This window comes from Lagopus leucura, unplaced genomic scaffold (genome assembly GCF_019238085.1).
Source record: "Lagopus leucura isolate 7727_CA_CO unplaced genomic scaffold, USGS_WTPT01 Super-Scaffold_739, whole genome shotgun sequence".
NCBI lineage: Eukaryota > Metazoa > Chordata > Aves > Galliformes > Phasianidae > Lagopus > Lagopus leucura.
In genome coordinates this window covers 10,563,266-10,584,382 of record NW_024962255.1, presented here as the reverse complement: position 1 = coordinate 10,584,382, position 21,117 = coordinate 10,563,266, and the positions used below count along the sequence as shown (strand labels likewise).

Below are 21,117 nucleotides of genomic sequence, written 5' to 3'. Positions count from 1 at the left end.
TGCAACTCCAAAACCTTGGGCTACAAGGCCAGGATGCAATTTTATTATTTTTCTATGTTGAAGGTTGGATACTTCAAGGACTTTGCCACTAAAATATGTAAGACTAAGCATTTGAGAAATGTGTTTGTGAATAACTGACATTAATTAGCATGTAACAAGAGAAAACAGGAACCCAGTGTTGATAATAATGTGCTCTTGAGCAGATGAGCTGCTGGAAAGTCAGGCCCAAGAAGCTACATTTGCAGCATGAAGTCAAATACTTCTTGTGTGTGCGTGTGAAGCTCTGGGGCCGATTCTGTTCCCCATGAGAACCCCACTACAGGCAGTGAGATTGTACAAAGAGCCAGGCAGGCAGGCACATATCTTCAGTCAAATGACTCAGTTCTCACTTCCTCAAGTACCTCATGAGAAAGTACATCCCATTTGAGAAGGGAACAAAACACAGCAAATAGAAAAGCAAATGCACAGTAGCATACTGGGACAAAAAGTACCTATCAGAAAGATGCTTAGAAGAACTGATGCTTATCATGAACTGATAGTGTCCTGATGCTGCAACCATGCTGCTTTCTGAATCAATTTTTTGGACTATGGTCCCCCTTGTGGTATATTTTCACCCCCCTCTCCTCCCACTATGGGGAAATGCTGAACTTTAGATCAATTGACTACTGGGTAACTTGTGGCATTCCCATTGGTACTCTGCTGGTGGTAGGAGTGACTGGTGCAGTGCGTTGCAGGAGGAAATGGAAAGTTAGGTTCATGAAGGAATGGAAAGGCAGAGTTATAGTGTAGGGATTGAAGGAAGACCAGGGTCATAAGGAAGTGTTTGTTGCAGGCTAATTTGCAGAGAATGGAAATGGGACATGCTTATTAGTATCAAGTATCTCCATCCACATATCAATGTGTAAATCATTAGTTCATGGCCTCCATAAGCTATGCGCATGGGTGTGTCAGCAGGATGCTAAGCTTTTAAACAAGCTGGATCAAAACCCATGCTTACTCAAGTTCTCAAGCTAGTTTGCATGCCAGTATGCTGTTTGTGTAAATAAAAATAGCATCTATGTTTCTTACAGATTTTCTTACCACATTTTCTGTCAAGTTTCCTTAAAAAAATAGGCATGAAGAGGTGTGCACTGTAATTTGGCCAGGAAAGGCAGAGACAAACAAAAGGCAGTCTGTGGGGGCACACGCAGAATCTGTGCCTGGCACCTGTGAAATTAGGTGCTGTACTCAGACCAAACTTATTCCATAGGAATTCTGGCTATTGGCAGTGGGAGGTGAAACACATGGCTTTTGTTCCTTCACAGGCATGATCTTGCTTCTGAGATTTGCTTTGTACTACCTGGAATTGACAGAGTGGCAACTGAGGCTTTGCAAGTAGTCACCATGCTGCTATGAAGAGACAATGGTTATTGAGCATACTGAGGAGGGAGTGCTGGAAGGAACACCAAGGCTGGCACTTCACAGAGGCCAAATAATGGAGGCTTTCATAACGACAACTCCAGGGCTAGTTTCCCCAGGAAACTAGAAAGCCCTGCTAAACATGGTATTGCGTTTTTCCTCGGGATACATTTTTCCAGCCAGTCGAAGGAACTGATACCACATCTCTTGCAAATGAAAGCAAACATCTCTAAGTGAATGTAAGGTTTGGAAAGGTCATCCTCAAGCAAACCTAGCCATGCTAAATGGGAGCAGGAAGGGCAAGAGAGCACAAGTCTCAGGGTATTATGGAGTGGTGCAGACAGCTGGAGGGGGCAACAACCTCGCCCAAATGCAGCACGTCCACAAATGATCTCTGTGAATGATACTTATAAATCAATTGAGGTTAAGTGTTCCTGAATACCTTTTGTGCCTCAGTAGTTGGGTTAAATGAAGCACTAATACAGTGATCACTTTTTAATATTAGAATAGACAGATATGGGAAAACAGGTGATTCCAAGTTCAAGATTTTGGATGCTGTGGGTACTGTTTTCATTTCAGGGAAGAATCACAAACAGGAATTATCTAGTGGGAGCTGAGGGAGGTGTCTAGTAACGTCTCACATGGGCCTCTAACAGCTGTATTTTTCCAGTCAATATTCAGAGTGACTGAGTAACACAGAGCAGTGTCAAACTGCTAAACACATACAAGCGATTAATGTTAATGAAGGATGAAAGCATTTCAGCTCCTTGGCTCAGAAACCAAGCTAGTGCAGAGGCAGTCTTCGTGCATTAGTCTAACAGAAGATCTCAAAGTGAAGGCAAAGTGAGAACTGAAGCAGCATTTAAATTCTCATTCCTGCTGCATTTTCCCTCATGCCATAAAGTAACACTGGCAGCAGCTGTGAATCATAGGAAGAAAAAGGCTGTTTCTGACAACAGCGGTGTGAAGGAGGTGGGATGGAGAGAGGTGAGGAAAGAGCTGTCATACATCTCTAGGGCATGCAACTACATGGAGGTACCAGAAAATAACAACCAAGATATGAAAGCAAACAAACATGCAGGAAAGGGAAGGTACACCATACCAATGGGCATGGGGCATCCAGCCCGTCCAGCCCAGGTAACCCCGGCTCACCCTTCTCGCCTTTAAAACCTCGGAGACCCTGTTTATGAAATCAACCACTATCGTTATTTCAGTTGATGCCAGTCACCTCCATGGCACCGGAGGACAGGCACGGTCCTGCACTGGGACTGTCACAGGGCACTCTGCTGCATACCCAATATGGCACTGTTCTCTGTTTTAGTTTGTCTGTGTGATCAGCTGCCTGTTTTTCTGCAATCTACAAATCAGTGTGAGTGAGTTAAACTGGAGATGATGGGAACTGTATCTCATCTGTTTGCAAATCATCCGTTCTTCCTACCCTCACTGGAAATTCCAGCACGTGAATTTCTAGAAGCATGAAGCACAAGTGTTCCTGGGATTTATGGTCATTTCTGGCAGCACGTTCACTGCAGTGCATGAGTTTAGATGAAAATGTATACATATTCATAAATTTACATCTAGATTTACAGACAGTGTATCTTGGCACAAACGTATTCCATTGAAAATAACTGAGATGTGCTTCCAGTCTGGGTAATGCGGCTCGAGTGTCCTGTGTCATTCTCAGGCAATTACATTGGCTGGCTGTTACTCCAAGGCAACAAAACCAGTTTTGCTCTTGTGGAGACATGATGACACTGAACGCTTCCAAAGGAAAATCATAGCTAGCAGCAAAGGAGGTTCTTTTTTCCCCACCAACACATCTTAAAACAACGCATTTGATAAAACAGAACATACCAACGGACAGGGTGCATCTAATCCAGGCGCTCCTTGGTCTCCCTTATCCCCTTTAGACCCTCTAGAGCCTTTCTTGCCCCTCTCCCCCTGTAAATAACAGTTTAGTCCAAGAAAAAAAGAATACACAAAAGCTTTAGGATCATCCATTTCAAACAAATGTCAGCAATAGTTTAAAAATGATGAACGCGTAGGCAACATTTTAAAAGAAGAGAAACCTCCCTTTGAGATGGTAAGTGAAGAGCAACATATGGTACTACTAACCTTTCCTAAGCTGTACAAACACAAGGGCCATTCCTAAAATCCCACACTGACAGATGATGGCAGGCACTGCATCAAAGGAAGGTGGAGTGCCATAGCAGCGGAGCACTGCACTGTTGTTATGACCACTTCCCTGGGCTTCTCATATGCCAGTGGGAAGAGAGGATGGGAAAACCTCCTCCAGACATTGTATGCTACTTGCTCTCATCAGCTGGTGATTGGCAGCAGTGCTCTTGGGAACAAGCCTTGAGGCAGAGCCCAGTCAGGACCTCCTGTTGTGGTTGTGAGGCATTGCTGGCCCAGGCTCCTTGTGCTGATGTTACTTTTTCTTCTCTGAATTCTCATTCAGAAATAAATTCTCATCCATGGGAACGTTTTAGGAGGAGAAAAAAGCCACTGACATAACCAAAGAGGAGCCTTGTTCTCCTGCAAGGGGAAGCAGTGGGTCAATGAAAGCCAGCCATAGCTGTGGCCAAGGGAATGTCCAGATGTCCTATGGTCCCTCTTCAATGAGAGATGATATGTCCTACCCACAGCAGGTCAGCCAAGGCTGGGTGTTACATGGGTATTTGCTGGTCATATTGACAGCAAATCTTTCTGTATAACTGAGGAAGTTACCAAAGCTGCTGAGCATAAACAGGGAAAGGGGCTGCTGCACAGGGAATTGAATTTAGGGTCCTTGTGGGGAAGGTTAAAGGAATTTAGGGATAACATCAGACAGCACAGGCTGCTGTTTCTTCTTTAAAATGTGTTAAACTCAAAGCTGGCAGGAGAAATGGATGGGAGAGCAGAAGCAACGAGACGGAATCACCCAGAACCAAGCACTGGAACAGGGAATGATCCAGGAAAATACAGCATGGGTTGCTCTGGAGGGAGGAGGAAGGAACCAGGAAGAAAGGCGGAAGAGGAGGAAGGGATAAAGGGGACAAAGGTGGACCTGTAGGAGCGAGGAAGACACACACACACACGAGAAAAAAATACAGGCATTAGAACAGCAGCAAAGATATCAGCTTAGTAGCAAAAGATAGGGTTGACACTTTTTCAGCTGGGTTTTCTGAAGGGCTGTCTGCTCCCATCGTAACCTGGTGCCACCATCTTGGCTCTACGTGTCCCGTGCACTGAGCAACAGGCAGCAGGAGGGTTACTGGGGTTTAAAAAGCGCTACTTGGCCTAAAGGAACTAAGAGGGTGCACAGAGGGTTTTGGCAAACTGTTCAGAAGCTTAACAGAGTTGATTTTCAATTTGTAATGTACTCCACACTGAAAAGCTTCATATGAAAGTGCCATGCATACTGCAGCTGGCCAGAAAGAAAAAAAAAAAAATGAAGTGAGGTTTCCCAAAGAAACACATCTCCCACTTCCAAAAAGCCAGGTGTGGTATCCCTGGACCCACCCCCCTGTAGAACAGGTCAGGTCAGAGTGCTGCCTTTTCTTTAACTTCACAGATTTCTTCTCATTCATTTTGAGGTCTCCTGGCTGAACTGTCACAGTTTTGCCAGCAGTTAATTTGGGGGAGATTGTCTCTCATTTCTGAGGAGGTTCTGGCACAGCAGCTGTGCCCCACTGAGGGAAAACTAGTGCTCAGTTGGGAATACCAGGCAGCAGAGCAAATCCTGGGGAACAAGCACTGGGTCAATCTCTCCTAAATGGTGCTGGTAAGATGTCTGCAATGACTTCAAAGGGATGGAGGTGTTCAGACAATATAGCCTGAGAGCTCAGGGAAACCCTAGTAGCTTATTTACAGTCAGTGAAAATCCCAGCGAAAAACCAACTGAAGAAGTCTAGGAATTCTGTTATGGCCATTTTCTGTTTAGAAGCCACGTAAAACAAAACATCATACATCTTAATAAGGAGGAAGTTAAGAAGCAAAGCCAGAAATGGAATAATTAAAAAAGGGGAGAACTTTGGAGCTCCCAGGATACCTTTCTCCCCTAGTTTAAGATGCCAATTGGCTACTGCTTTTCAGAACTGCTCAATCTATGCAGAGTAAGATCAGAAATACATTGCAGATAAGAACAGAGAACACCGCTCAGTATGTACAAAAAGCAAATTCATATCATGAAATCACTGCATGGGCATATGAACTTATTTTCAGGTAAATTTAGGTGATACCAGAGTCTTATGAAGAAAGTATGCATGTGTATGTGTGAATACACACAAAAATACATACACATATACTATATTAAACTGCTTGATATATTTACACAATTGTAATCTTAAAACCATAATCCAGAAGTCATTTACACTTCTAGATATAAATTATATTCAACCATTGGTCTTTTTTCTGTTTTTAATCAGAAAGATTTGGGGCCTTCACAAACGAAAAACTCCTCATGTCACTGAGAACTGAATGGAAGAAGAGCTTCAATGCATGCTTTTTAGTCAGGGCTATCCTTCTAGAACACAGGTGTTTAGGCAGAAGAGCAGCCATTCGCAATATTGGTTTTGACCCAACTCTTCAGCACATCCACTCAGGGCAAAGCCTGAGAAGACTTCATGTCCAATTCTTTGATGTACATGAATTTATCATCTCTCAATTTCTCTCTTCCAGATTCTCTGGAGAATCATTTGCTTGAGGTCAACCTTCTTTATCATGCTTCAGTGCAAATTCAAAAGTAACTTAGTAAGATTTAGCAGCTGTGTCTCAGTTCTCATGGTAGCTCTCATAGTTCTCTACGTACATCACAAAACAGAGAGTAGGATTTCCTAAAGTGTGACATGTGGTTTAACTCTATTACACATGAAGCCCTATGCTTCAGTGACAACAGAGTTATGACAACAGTGAAACATCAGAAAATCCATCCTGCATCTTTCAGAGAGATACAGTGTGATGCCCTAGAGGATGACATAAACTACAGGTATCACCTTCTAAAATACAGGTAGTAAAGTGATTAATGTGAAAGTCTAGCAGACAGAATTACATGCTAGCTATCTTTACAATGCCCAGAAATAACCGCTGTGCAAAGAACAAAATTTGCTTGGTAACTTACCCGGATTCCTTTGTCACCTGGCAGACCTTGTAAACCCTGAAATGCATCAGCACAAAAATAAAAATACTTTAACATTGTATGCCCACTCAAAAAGAAGGATTTGTGCCCAAGAGTTTGTCCCTTCCGCTTATATCAATTACTAGATGGTGAAATCTAACATTTCCTGTAGACTACTTTCTTCCCACCTCCATTAGATCATCCAGGCTAAAACACCACTGCTTTTTCTCTAAGTCAGAAGCAAGACAAGCTGAAAAAACAGAGAATTAACTTCACTGAAGGCAATTTTTGTCACTGTGATGAAAAGACTGCCTTCTCAATGCGGACACCTATCTGCTTTATCAGGGGGTTGGACTTCATGATCTCCAGAGTCCCTTTCAACTCCTACAATTCTGTGATTCTGGACTAAGATACAAATCCTGGGAGTCTCACGCCGCTTCTTTTGGTAGTTTGAGGACTGTGGTAAGTTAACAGTTCCCTTCAGCTTTGTCTGCCTCATTCTGAATGACTTCTCTGAAACTACTCAGCTCTTTCTTTCACTCCCATAGGATATTTAAGCTCTTAAATTTGGTTATTTAACACCTAACCTAGCTGAAGTTGCAAATGCTATTTGCAACAGCAATTTAAGCTATCAACCACAACAAAATAGGAACTTGTAGATGGCAAATCCCTAGTACTCCTGTACTTACAGGAAGTCCTGCTGGTCCCATTGGTCCTACAACTCCAGGATCTCCTTTACTACCCTGAAATAGAGACAGAAGAGTAGAAACTGTTACATACCCATTCAGTATGAACAGGCAGCACAACAATGACTAACAAAATACTAGAGAGGAAATGTAAAAGATGTGTTTTAAAGCCCCTAAATCCCCAAGAAAAAGACAGAAGTCAAAGATGCCAACTGGGGGTCTTTCATACACAGAGAGAGAAAAAAATCCAGCTCCTAGAAAGACACAGAGCTTCCCCATTTTAAGGAGCTGTCATATCTTCAAAGAAGTTACAAAGTATTGCTCAGTTCTGAAACAAACTCACCCTTTCTCCTTTTGGTCCTGCTGGTCCCGAAACCCCAATTGGTCCTGGAGTACCCTGTAGTTGCAGGGAGGAAAACACACCAGGTCATTCTTACTGTGGGGCTTTGTTAAAGCCAGGAGACACTGCTGCTCCTTCAGGAAAAAGCACAGCTGAGAAGGACAGTCCAGTGTTTAAAGGCATCTAGTACCACTACAGCTTTCAGTGATGGTGGTGATGGGTTTGAAGAAGTTCTTGCATGCCATCCGAAGACTATGCATAGGAACTGCACCAGCACCATCTCACAGTGTCCTTTCCTAATTTTGAAGCTATGCCTTGGTGGTTGTTACAGTAAGCATTTCTATTACTGCCACGATGGATTTTTTCTCTCCTGTTTGTCACAGACAAGGCTGAAAGCTGTAGCAGAACAAAGGCTATTTAGAAATATATTAAGTGAGTTTCTTTTCTTTCTATCATTTCCTTCCCCCCAGTGTCAGCTGAGATGGCAAAAATAAAAGAGTTTGCAGCCAGTCATGCAAGTTGAAAGACACCTGTGAAACTTGTTTTGGAGCACTGCCTGTTGAAGGGTCTGCTTCAACTCTTCCAGACTGCATTCTGCAGTCTAGATAAAGCACAACCTTCAGATCTGTCCCACACTGTTGCACAGTGAGGCATTCACCTTCCTAACTCTACCGTGTGTACTTTTGTCACACAGTGGCAACAGCTGCTGTTGTGAAAAGGCTGCAAGCAAGGTGACTGTGGAGAATGACAGGATAGAGATGGAGACCCCTCACAACAAAGCAGACAGGAGAACCGAGTGTCACTGAACCATGCAGAATTTGTCTTGTTATTGAGATGAAGTGGAACAAGTAGGCTATGATGCTGGGATCCAGACAGACTCACGGTATCAAAAGACAAGTTTATCACTTCTCATCCTTAAGTTTAACACTCCCCCCCTCCCCCCATTCCAAACCTGCTTTGGAGAAAATAATGTTATTTTTGGTGTAAACAAGACTGGTGAAAAAGACGAGACAAGTCACAGTACTGGGGAGAGGAACATAGGGCAATGGAGAAATGGAACTCACCGGTGGTCCAGGCCTGCCGTCTAAACCTGAAGCACCCTGAACAGATGGGGAAAGGTGAACAAAAACAAGGCAAGAGGAAAGGGGAAGAGGGTGAGGGGGGAGAGGAGAGGGGAGGGGAGAGGTGAGTGAAGCAGTGACTCCAGACAAACATACACTTGCAATCAACAAAAGCTAAGATCTCAAGGACAGATGATGGTGCTTACAAGCAAACCAACAAAAACACAGAAACATTGAATACGTATAATATTGGCCTGTAATATTTGGATCCCCCTCAGAATGCAAATTTCCCCTCTTTCCGTGCCATCAAGAAAACCTCTGAGGAAAAGGCTGCTCTGTTGCAGACAAGGACAATGTGACAGCTGAAACCTGCACTGCCTTTGTGGCAGAACTGGGTTGCCCTTAATTTTCTCAGCATGAAACCTAGCAGTTGTTCTGTTCAGGGCTTAGTTAGCCAGCTGCTATCACTGGTCCAACAGAACATTTCAACAAGAACATTTTTGAGACAGTCCTCCCCACTCCACAGCTCAGGAACCCTTGTGAGCCAGGGGGCTTTGATGCTGTTGGACTACAGAGGTCAAAAGACCAAGAACAGGAATGCAGGCATGGGGCCCTGATGGCTGATGGGGTTCAATGCATGGTAACTCTTGGGGTGTCTTGTGCTCAGATGGTCGCAAGAACGTCCTTTCCCTGTCCTAGTACTGCATAGACTTTAAAGAATAACTGAAAAACTAAAGCACAGAAAGCTCCCATCTGCATTTCTCAGAGCAGAAAGGGAACTGAGGTTTTACTTCTCCTGGCTTCACTGCCCTTCAGATTAGAGCCTTCTGAAAGCATCAGTTTCTCCCCATGCCATGTGTGCAGCCCATGGCAAAAACACACCTTATGAGCTCAGTTAGGTGCCTACAGTCAGATGAAGTGCACCAGAGGCAGGAAGGTGACTGCTATAAATACAGGAAAACATTTTACAAACAAAGATGTGCACATTTCAGCCAAAGTCAGCTTTGGGTGATCAAACAAAATCTGACAACAAAATCATAAAGCACGAGATGCACTCTTTGCAGTGCTCGTTTCCAGTCAGTACCATTTAGTGAAGAGAGAGGGTGTGCTTTACCATCAGTGCATTCACATGAGCACATTCACCATCCGAGCAACTGAGTAGAACTAAGTTACTGCTAACTCATCAGCAGCAGATGAGTCTCAGACACCTGCTGTAGAGGCTTTCAGTAGATATGATCTGTGAGCTTTTCTTTGCAAAATTCTCAGGTTTGTATCTGAAGCTTGTGCAATGTTACCACTCTGCCAAAATCCTTCCTTGTAAGCTAAGCAACGCGTTAGCACTACTTTCATCCTGAATTAATCTACAGCAAGGAATACAGGAAGCCTCTCCTGCATCAGGGAAAGCATCATTTCCATTGCAGAAGTGATAGGAAAGCATTGGACAGCAAGGGTTGAATGCTTTCAGAAATGCCACACTTTTGTACAAAGCCTGCCCAGGAGACAAACTGTTGGGAAAGTGTCTCCTTTTCACTTCTGCACGTCTTTGTGCTTCAGGGAGATGATGCAAGGCCAGTTACAGAGGTTGCAAGTGACCTGTGGGAAAGCTACTGCTTTTCCCAGAGCTGCCAGAAGCAGGAAGAACTAAAAAGATTGCTGAAAGGATCACAGGTTGCGTACAGAAATGGAGGCTTTGCGAGTTTAAGAAGCAATGGCACTGTTATTTATAGATCATCTCTTTCTCTGACTTTACGTATCAAATCCCTGCATGCATCTCCTACCAAGAGATCTTTTTACGGCTGATACCAGTTTGGCTTGTAAAGCACTGCCTGCTTCCTGGATACTTACGGGTAATCCCAGTGGCCCTCTGTCTCCTTTTTCACCCTGGACACCCTTCTCTCCTTTCATTCCATCAATCCCTGCTTCCCCCTAAAGGAAGGATGGAGAAAATAAATCCACCATGACAGCACTTATATAATAAACAATCCTTCATTCCAAGAGCAACAAAGAAGCAGAGAATGCGAGAGGCAGCAAAAAAAGAGCTGTGCTTTAGCCCAATTCTTGGTTCAATCAGAAGAAAACCAGCATCAGTCAAAGTGACTTGTTCTAATCAATGCCAGTAAGAAGACAGTCAGGTCCAGAGGATAATTAAAGATGGTCAAAGGGGAACAGATCTTCCTGCTGTATTGTTCTCCCTGCTCTTGCAGGGAGCATCAGGTAAATGCAAGTATCTGGCAATGATCTGATAGGGTGGCTTTGAATTTTAAACTGACAGTTCATTGGAAGGGAATGACCAGTGTCTATAAGCTTTGAAAAAAGTAAAAATCTTTTGGAAAACAGACTTTCCCTTTCCTTTGCACCTGCCAGCCAGTAGATTGGGCATAAGCACAGGTAGATGGAGATGAGAAAGCTTTAAATCCCTGAGAACAGTGAAGTTCTTAATGGCATTACAGCAGGATGTACAGCACATCGAACCTGGCTAATTTTAAAATAGAGCTCAGTTACTTTGGATTGTATGGCAGGTTGTCCATCCCGCTGTACAGACCTTTACCCTTCAGACAAAGATTTCAGCTATGTTCTCATGGGAAAATTTCCAAGGACCAGAGGCTTCCCACTTCTCTGGCTGAGAACAGGAGAAAATGACCACTTTTCTGGATGGATGCTACTAATCCAATCCCTTCAGGATAATATACAGTTTTGTTCTCTTACCCAATATGGAAGAACGGCAACTTTGAAAGCCGGGAAGCTGCTGCTGTGAGGAATTCTGGCACTTTGGATAACTCTAGCAAAATTTCAGGATTGAAAATTTGACAGCCTTACCTTTGGTCCTGGAAGGCCCTGAAGACCCTGTGTTTGGAATGAGAAACGAGATATGAGCAACATTTAAGGGCGTGCCTTAAAGCCCAGGCACGCCAGTTCACTGGGCAGCATAAAGCTTTCATTTCCTGATACACTGAGGGCACAAATGCTTAGCCCAAAGGCCTCTTTATTTGTGTAAAGGGCACTTCACGTACTGTTCTCATCTGGCAGTGAGGAGGCTCTCGCCAAGAACAACCTGGCAGCAGGCCAGGCTTGCTATTAAGACCATTTTTGCACTTGATCCTTTTAATCCTGTCCATCCCATCTCACTACTGTCTTCCCTTTCATCTCAGGCTAATCTAACCTCTCACCTTTTAACTTCCCAGCTCATCGTAGCTCTGACCTACCCTGGAGGTAGTTCTGGAAGTGACACTAAGTGCATTGCTGCTTCAATGCTGCAGTGTTTCTGGCAGTTTTCTACACCCCCAAATCCTCCCCAGCCACTTTCATCTCATTCATACTCCCAGTGCCTCTCTCCTCAGGTGAATCACAACACTTACTGGAGGTCCTGGTGGGCCTTGAGGTCCGGGGGGGCCAGACATCTAGAAAACAATGCGAGAGAAGTCAGTGTCAAGCTGCTGGCTTCAGCATGTGAAGGGGAACTGCTCAGGGGGGAGGCAGGGCACATGGAGCAGCTGAGCTCCACCAGGCTTGGAAACCTGGACTGCCCCAGAGGGCTGCGTTCAGAAGCGACAGCAATCCAGGACAGAGTAGCCAAGAAGCAGCAGCAGGATGCTGGAAGGGGTTATTGCAGTAGTTGCAGAGATTTAGAGGAAAGGAAAGCAGTGATATTTTTACAGAAAAAAATACACTTCCACTAGTCTTGCACTGTTACTTCAGCTAGCTGTTTCAAAGTATAAGAAAAGGGAGCTAGCTCTACAAACATGAATACTGATAGCCTGAGGGACTCCTCACTGCAGGGCATGATGGAAGTTCAGTGAGCTTTGAGGAGAAAAGGGGCAAATTCATTAAGCCAACATATATTGAAAATATCTAGGTCCAGGCAGGTATTTTTTTCAGAAAAATCCTTCACCACAAATGTTGAGGAAAGTAACTGTGTGCTTCCAATTATCTTGTGCTCTTCCTTAGGCATTCATTATTGATTGCTTGTGAGTTAGACTGTTCTTGTGTAGAAGAAAAGTAGGGCATCAGGAGCTAAAGGTGGCCAGCAATTCTGGCAGTTCAGTCCCACGAGGTAAAGCTTGTGGGATGCATCATAAGAGGATGTCTGCTGCCAAAGCCATCCCTCCCCTGCTGCAGAAAGGAAATGAGATAGGTGACCTACCGATTCTCCTGGATTTCCTTTGTCTCCACGCTCCCCAGGCTGACCCTTCTCTCCCTGCACACAACAACACAGCCTGTCACTGCCAGCTGCCTTCTGGAGTCTCACTCCTTCAGAAGCCACGTGTCAACCACCCAGATGCTGAGAAGCAACAGTGCCCAAAAAGGAGGAGTGAGACTATACTATACTTTTGAATGCCAAAAGTGTGGCATTTCTGAAAGCATCTCAAAGCTTCACTAACAGCTCACTGATGTCTCTTCAGCACGTCTGCTTCCAGAGATGACAACTTTACAAAACAGGAGGTCTCTGGGAGCGGTGTCCTGGGGCTGTGTAAGGGGAGCGTGGGACTCTGTCCACCTTTCCCCAATAACAGCCTGACATCTCTGCTGCACTACAGCCTCCCAGGGAGGGAGCACAGCAAGCCACTCAGAAGAAGCCTCATGCTGACAGCAAACTAGGTATGGGCCACCTTAGCTGTACAGGCTTTACAGGCAGCTTCCAGAGCCCAGCACCGCCAGAGAGCAGCAGGAACTAATGCTCAACTGGCTGCCTGTCTGCTGCTGGAGATCTGACAGATGTCTGCTGATGCCGAAGCACCTAACTCCAAGGGATAGGATGGTCTAAGGATCCTGAGATATACTGCACTTTGGAAAACACGTGTTGCTCTGCACTGTTTTTAATTCACTGAGCAGGAAAGGTCAGCCTGTCTTTTTCACTCTTACTGTCAATCCTGGAAGTCCAATGGGACCCGGCAATCCTGGTGGTCCTGGCATCCCTTGGTCGCCTCGTTCTCCTTTCTCTCCAGTGGGGCCATCAAGACCCTATGAATCAAGAAAGATTTGCAGCTTTTTGCAAGACTTTTTTGCAGGTATTACAGATACCATTGCCAGAAATGAGTTGTGCCCTGTGAGCTCCAAGAATACAATGGAAAACCCAGAGAGCTTTCAGGTACACAGGAGAAGGCAGGGCTTTGCTGATATTGAAACCAGACAGTAATATGCCTGAAACATCCTCCTGTCATTGTGGATGTGCCATTCCCCAGAGTCGCAATGAAGGACTGCTTTCCTGCCTCCAAGTTCTGCTTGTGGTTATGCAGTTTGCTGCAGTACATGCTAGAAATCACTCCAATAGCTAGCTGTTGTTACTGCAAGAGCTTTATCCTAGTAATCCTGCACAGAGGCAAAAACTCACTGCATAAACCCTCTTGACTGCTGTTAGGGTGCAGAAGTTGTGACAGGCTCAAGCTAGGAAATTGGGCACTCTGTCCCAGTTGCTTAGGGGCTTCGAGTTATCCCACAGCTCTACCCAAAACCTGAAGAGCCACAAGAGCAGAACGCTGCTGAGGGGCTCCAATGTACTCACCGGTGAGCCTGCTTGTCCTGGCTCTCCTTTATGCCCCTTTTCTCCTGCAACCCCAATCTGGCCTGGCTCTCCCTTTATTCCAGGTGGTCCATCCTTTCCTGGCAGTCCATGAGGTCCAGGGGGGCCCATTTCTCCTGGCTTGCCTCGTGGTCCCTAAAAGAAATTCACTCAGTAAGTGAGACTGACAGGTAAGAGAAATGTTAGCCCTGCGGAGTGACTCCCTAGCTCAGAGCCTCTGCTGCTCATTCTCTAATAGTAACACAACTGGAAGAATTACAAACAGGAAGAAAAAAAAAAAGGGAAAAAAGAAGCAGGTTTTCCCTGCCATTCCAACTGTTCCATAGAAGTTAATACTCTGATAAGCCACTAATGCTTATTTCTATGGAGCCAAACCACTTCCCTCTCCCACCTCCAAGTGGAAAACCAACTGTGCATAAGTATCAGTGCAAATTATCTCCAATTAAGGCTACTGAAGGATGAAACAATCCACAGAGGAAGCTTGTCTTACCTTTTCTCCATCATGGCCTGGAGGACCTGGTAAGCCAATTTCACCCTGAAACACAAAATTGTTTGGCCATTTGAAAGCAGCCTTGTTTACCCAGAATGACAGTTCATGGCCCCAGCGCTATAGCAGTCTCCAAACAACACCAATTCCCACAAGATGTTTTGTGAAGGGGATGGTGAGTAGGAAGGATCCCTCATCTCTGAGATAATGCCTTATCACTGTGGGAAAAGGGATTCAGGATACCATGGCTGAGGAGGAGTGGAGCCTGGCAGGACAGGGTCTGACAGTGCTGCTAGGAAGAAGAGGAGCACTGGGGAGAGACGTGTGTGAATTCTTCCCCTAGCTCTGCAGTACCTTCTGTCCTGGTGGCCCTGGAGGTCCAGCCACACCTGGAAGTCCTGGCGGTCCCTAGAAAAAGTAAAACTCATTTTCAGAATATCATCAGGGCTTTCATTTTTGTCTTTTGTAACCAAAGATCTCTTCTGCGTTTAAGGGGAATTTTCCTGGAGACTCCTAAAATACAGAGACCTACTAAGCTACAGCCAAAATCCAAAAAGAGTTATAGATACTTATGCATTCCTCTACTTTCTTATGGAAGAAAACAAAAATGACTACAGCTATTCACTCTTAGAACTGAGACAAACTTAACAAGGATTTTCCCTTCCCATCTACAAATACATATTTTTAGATTAATAGAGAGCATAAGAAACATTACACTTCTTAGATCCCATGTGCAGCTTATGCAGAGCCAAGAGTGATGATAAATCTTGGCAGTTGCTGCTTTAAGGAGACCTAGGCAGCAGCTCAGCCTAGATGCTTATACCCATTTTCCTTTGCCCAGCCTTTTCTCCCCCAGTCAAGTGTCCTGTTGTCCTAAGAAACAAAATACACAGATGCTTTCATCCTCTTCTTCGGCTCCAAGTAATTACTTTGCCTTTCCTTTCAAAGGGGTTGTTGTTGTCACTGCTGTTTTAAATGATTTTTGTATGGGATGTGTATCAAGTTATACTTATCAATGGTGACAATATGTATTCCCCTCTCATTACAAAGTGTCTGCCAATGGCTGCCAATGAGTCTTTGTCTTGGTCAGCCCCCTTACTCTTCCCTGCCCCTTCTGAGCAGGGAACATTACCTTGTAGAGAAATAAAGGGCCTGATTATGATTCAAGTGCCAAGATCAGATGGCAAAATGAGCTCTTCCTTCAGCTGTCAACACTGCCCCAACAGCTAAACAGACCTTAGCTGTGCAAAAATGGTGCAGGTATCTGCTTAGGATGAACACATGGCTAATCACTTAGGGCCACACAGCGAAGCTAGGAACTCACCATCAAGGCCAAGGTTCGTATTTCCTAGAAGAAAAAGAAAGTGAAGAAATAGAAAAAAGGTAACAGTCATTTAAAAACAAAGCTTCTTCACAGACCTTGTTTCATAGGACCCTATGAAATGAAGCCAAAAAAACAGCTCTGAGTCACATGGAGCGATGCAGCAATTTCTCCCCACCATCATCACATTTTTTTCTCCCAAAGAGAACCCAGACTAACCCAAAGCTGGGCACAACTGCTCAAAGCACACATCTCTGAGGAGCCTTTACAGTGCTTTTATTCACCAGTCTATCCTAAGGCTTCAATCTCTGTCCCACTCTTCAGGGGATGCCCATGGCCTTACTGTCTGGCAGACTTAATTTCTCACTTAAATAAGATACACAGATATTTATCAGAACAGTATGCAGGGAACTGTGGGACTAACGGTGCTGCAGAACAACCAAATATTTTTCTTTGTTGTTAGTGCTGAGGAAGATTTACACTGCGCTGGGTTTTCTGCATCCCCTGGGAAACCAAACAGTCACCTCACGGATAGCTGGACAGTGCTCACCTGGAGAGCTTCACTGATGTTACCATCGTAGTCCATCATTTCATCCTTTCCAGGCTCTCCTTTGGGACCCTGCAAAATATCCGACCTTCACTCAGAGCTTTGGGATCACCTTCCCCATGGTGTAGCATAGGATCTATGGGGGTCACCCTAAAAAAATCCCTCAGAGAGGGATCTGTTTCACAAGGTTCTAGTTTTTCATTTCTTGAACCAAGCTCTTAAAAGCGTATTTTATAGAGGGAACACTGTAGAGCTGTAGCCAGATGACCTGCAGGTTACCGTGCCATAACTGTCAGAATTTACAAGTCTGGTACATGGTGAAGCTGAGGCCAGAATCCAGGAACTGTGTCCACTGTCAGATTTGCACTGCCATTTGCTGATATGCCAAGGGCCTGAATTCAGACTGGGTGCCCAGACTGACTCCTCTACAAATGAGCAGAGCATTCACCCTGATGAGCTTAAGAAGTCTTCTCCCCTGAAGGAGAAATATCTGCTGATGAAGGTATTACGGAGAAAGAGCCCACAAACTTAATCACTGCCCATCTTGTAAGCCCTTTAAGCAATGGTGAAAACATCAAGAAAACAAAAGCCCAAGCTAGACCATCAGTGTGGTCCCACTATCCTTAGACCTCTTTGAAGGGCCAAAACTATACAAAAGTATTAGTGAAGGGACACCTACCCTAGGCCCCATGGGTCCCTGCTCTCCTGGTGTACCACGTTCTCCCTGTAACAAGAAGATGCTGTTAGCAATGTTCATCACTACAGTTGCTTGAACTCCAGCAACCATTGGACTCTACAAGTCCTCTAAAACGATTTCCAACTAAGTTGGAATAGAAAACCTCGCACATAACCTGCAATACTTCAGCAACACCACAAAGTAGCTTTTTTCTGAGAAAGTATTCTTCCAAAATACCTGGAGGTATACCTGTTCCCCAGACCAGTCTGATGTACTCTCTGGCATACCAGAGATTCAGTGTGCTTCACCAGCAGCTCCTGCTGGAAGAGCTGGAGCTGGTTCTGAGGGATCAGGTCAGCCTGTTCCATTAACATAGGTTCAACCAATTCAAGTGGTGGCTAAACCTGCGCTTAATCTTCTGCTTTTCACCTTCACCCTAGACAGCTCAGTTTTAAAATGCTTCATTTCTGTTAAGTTTTCAACATATAGGAATATTTTTTGCATTACCAAACCCAGAGCTGGACTGCCCACAAGCCCTCTGTACCTTTTCACCCCGTGATCCTGCAGCACCAACGTCACCAGCTTCTCCCTGAGAAAAAAATAAATGGGTTGGACTGAATTGCATGGGCAGGGTGCAACTCTACTGCTGGCTTTGCTTTCCCAGTAGGAAGAACTGCACTCCGGTGTGTCACACCTCCTCAGTTAACCCCAATCTCCACCCATGACTTCACACCCCAATACCTTTCTCCACCACCCCCCGCCATGAGAACAAACTCACTCAAGGGTAAACTGCTCACCTTTGGTCCAGGGGGCCCAGGCAGACCAGGAGGGCCAGGTTCCCCTTTGCTTCCCACCAAGGCATTCTCACCATTTCCCTTCTCTCCCTGCATGCAAGGAAAAACAAATCCATTCCATTTCTCTAATTTCACTTGCCAAGCTGCTGATTCAGAGAGACAGGGCCCAGAACAAACTTAGCCCCTGTCCTTCCATCAGCTGGGCTTTGGATAGCCCAGGAACATCCCTGCCTCAACGAGGGGCCAGGGGCTGGGCCAGTACAGCTCTGCTTGGGGGCTCTAGCAGTAAGAGGAAAGCAGTGTTCACGTGGCATTGTCATTAAACTCCCATCCTTTCCTGACATGGTCACTGTCATTAAGTGCGTTGTCCCCTTTTCCAAAGGGCAAGTTCCTGGTGAAAGTCTGACTGAAGGTGTGATTGCTATCTTACTTCTCAGCCCCTACAAATCAAAAATGTTTACCATAGGGAAAGGGCTGCACACAGCTGGCACAGGGAAGAAGGAAAGGAGACAAAGAGTGGTCTCCAACTCATGGAAAATACAAACCTTCGGGCCAGGGAGCCCAGGATCACCAGCTCGGCCCTTCTCACCCTGTGGAAGAAACAGACACAGTCGGGAGCTGATTTGGCAGGTCGTCCTGGACAAGCAGCCAAAGGATAAGTTCATAAAATCATTAATCATTAAGGTTGGAAAAGACCTCTAAGATCATCCAGTCCAGCTGTCCACCTATCACCAATACTGCCCACTAAACAATGCCTCTAAGTACTACCTCTGCCCTTTCCTTAAATGCCTCCAGGGATGGCAACCTCTCCACTTCCCTGGGCAACCTTATCCTCAGTAGTGAAGTTCCCCACCACATCTAGTAAAGGATGGAGATTCTCCTTGGCCCTCCTCTTACTGTTAGTATATTTGTAAACATATTTTTTGTTGTCCCTGACAACACAAGCTGTTCCTGCTTTCAAATCTTTGTTCTTTCCTTTCAGGGACATTATTTTAGGCAAACCAAGGCATCTGCCAGCAGTACCTGCTCAAGCAGGAGACTGCTTTCTCCAGTGTTTCTGCATATCCCCACATATCACTGCCATATCTTTCCAAATGAAAATGAATCCCCATTTTCTTTTTCTTATTGCTCATCTGTTAAGCCCTTTCTCCTGTCAGCCCTTCAGCATGGGTTTTCCCCATTCCACACACCTAGAGAAGCTGCTGCCCAGAATGAAGGACTTTTTCCATGCCCCAACAGAGTTCAGCTCTTCCTACACAAACTGTCCACTTCCCAACACTCACTGCTCAGACCTCCCAGTTTCAGTGGCCAATACTGCTTTGGCAAGAATCTGCTACACCTATCCCAATGGAACGAATCCTGCTCCTGGCTCCAAACCCCAATTTCATCATGCTCTTTAAATGAAAGCAGTGCAGCATCTCAGCTATCAGCCAAGCTCTGTGACACGCAGGGGTGGTGAAAAGCAATGAAAAGAGTGGCAAAAAAGGCAAGAAGAGGTGATGGTTTGAGACCCATTGATGCAATGCCTGGTGAGCATGGTCTGCAGGTGAGCTGTGCAAGGCACTGCAGGCAATGAGCAAAGAGGGTGTCCAGCACTAGCACTCACTCAGTGAAGTGACTTTGCTTAGTTCACCATGGCGTTCAGATCACCCTTTGAATTACTCCTGAAATTAAGTTTTGTTCTGCCCATTCCATCCAACTCCTAAACCCATGGTTCTCAGCTACAGGTTGCTGCATGGGACTCAGTATTTCGTAAGGACAGTCTAACAGAGCTTTCTTCATTGCCAGGAAGAGAGGTTTTAAATGATTAATCAGAAAAAGGTTTTCTTACCTGCAGTCCTCACAAGGTCTCCAAAATTGACTCGTGCAGATTACAAAGAACAATTCAAAACCTCTCTTCTCTGCTGCTCTCCACAAAAGCAGCACAGCAGACCAACAGGACCAGCACAGAGGTTCTCTTGGTGCCATGCTGCTGCCTGCACAGACAGGTGCTGCACACCAGTCTCATCAGAGCTCAGGAGCACACATCTGACATGTGGAGGGCTTGCATCAGTGCTCCAAGAACAGACATGCACTTTCCATAGAAAATAATTAAAAAGCACTAATCTTTTTTTGTTTGTTTGTTTGTTTGTTCTAGGCAACTCTGGAGTGCAGTGGCCCATTCCTTTAAGGTGATTTGGTCTGAAAGGCCCCCACCCAACTCTCTCCCCACAGCCACATTCTGCCTTTCTCTGCTTTTGGTACCATACTTCTCATTCGAGGATCACGCCAGTAGGGGCTACACAGAACTTCCTTCAATTATTCCCAGGAAAAGACTGTGTCCCAGGTACTTCATGCTACCCTGCTTGCTGCCAGCCCCCCACCTCCTACAAGCAAGAACACACAAACACACTTCAACAGGGCAAGAGCCAGAAAAGGACACATGATCCCTGCAAGCACAACGATGCAACGCAAAGCAGGCTGCTGCCAGCTCCCACTCCTGGGGAACACAGCACACCAAGCCCAAACACACAATATCCTACCCGCTGCCCCCTTTTCCCTGGCAAACCTGGGGGGCCCATCCTCCCTGGGACTCCAGGCTCTCCCTTCATGGGGAAGAAAAGAGACAGAGAGCGTCTGTTACATGGCTGCCGCATGCTGTAACACAACCCAGTGAGCCTCAAACAAGAGAGGCCAGCTGTTCAGAAACCAAACTGGCTGCTTAGTGATGGAGAGTGACAGGGTATTTTTGTACTGTGCCCACCACAGGATCTCACACCAGGTCATGCTATGCTGAAACTGTGCATGACCAGAAGCAGGACAGGGCAGCCCTCAGCATGTGACAGAAGAACAACGTCCCACAGTCCCTGATGAACTGTGGCAGTACCTCTGGTGGGCACAGACGTGCTGGGAGGCAGAGCAAGCAAGCTGGCTGAGCAAAGTGTGCTGTGGGCATTTTGTGGGGTAGGGAGAAGGGGAAGAAGGCAGCTGGAAGGAAACCCCACCAACAGACTCCAGCTGGAGGGAGTGGATTTGTTTGCAGGATGGGCTCTCACTGTACACTCTTGCCATTTTCTATTGCCATTGCTTATGCTGGCAGGTGTCACTAAGACCTGGATTTGTGCCTTGGGGAACACAGAGCTGTTCCTCAGCTTCTCTGGGGGAAGTGGGGGGAAAAAAAAAATCACAAAAAAAAAGATCACAAACAAAAC

At 45.4% G+C, this 21,117-nt stretch overlaps 1 protein-coding gene across 11 annotated transcripts in view; it reads right to left on the bottom strand.

The window, feature by feature from the left end:
• Positions 1 to 21,117, bottom strand: part of COL13A1 (collagen type XIII alpha 1 chain) — an 83,482-nt gene that overhangs the window by 6,822 nt on the left and 55,543 nt on the right. For 2 of the 11 annotated variants that reach the window (XM_042862758.1, XM_042862760.1), the window contains exons 24-43: positions 20,449 to 20,511; positions 18,472 to 18,516; positions 17,930 to 18,016; positions 17,677 to 17,721; positions 17,136 to 17,180; positions 16,460 to 16,528; positions 15,913 to 15,936; positions 14,943 to 14,996; positions 14,592 to 14,636; positions 14,084 to 14,236; positions 13,444 to 13,542; positions 12,725 to 12,778; positions 11,940 to 11,981; positions 11,401 to 11,427; positions 10,429 to 10,509; positions 8,587 to 8,622; positions 7,526 to 7,579; positions 7,186 to 7,239; positions 6,500 to 6,535; positions 3,253 to 3,339 (exon numbers count right to left, since the gene is read on the bottom strand). In XM_042862758.1, the coding sequence (XP_042718692.1) occupies positions 3,253 to 3,339; positions 6,500 to 6,535; positions 7,186 to 7,239; positions 7,526 to 7,579; positions 8,587 to 8,622; positions 10,429 to 10,509; positions 11,401 to 11,427; positions 11,940 to 11,981; positions 12,725 to 12,778; positions 13,444 to 13,542; positions 14,084 to 14,236; positions 14,592 to 14,636; positions 14,943 to 14,996; positions 15,913 to 15,936; positions 16,460 to 16,528; positions 17,136 to 17,180; positions 17,677 to 17,721; positions 17,930 to 18,016; positions 18,472 to 18,516; positions 20,449 to 20,511 (1,200 nt within the window). The other 9 variants (XM_042862766.1, XM_042862757.1, XM_042862764.1 and 6 more) reach the window with 9 other exon arrangements.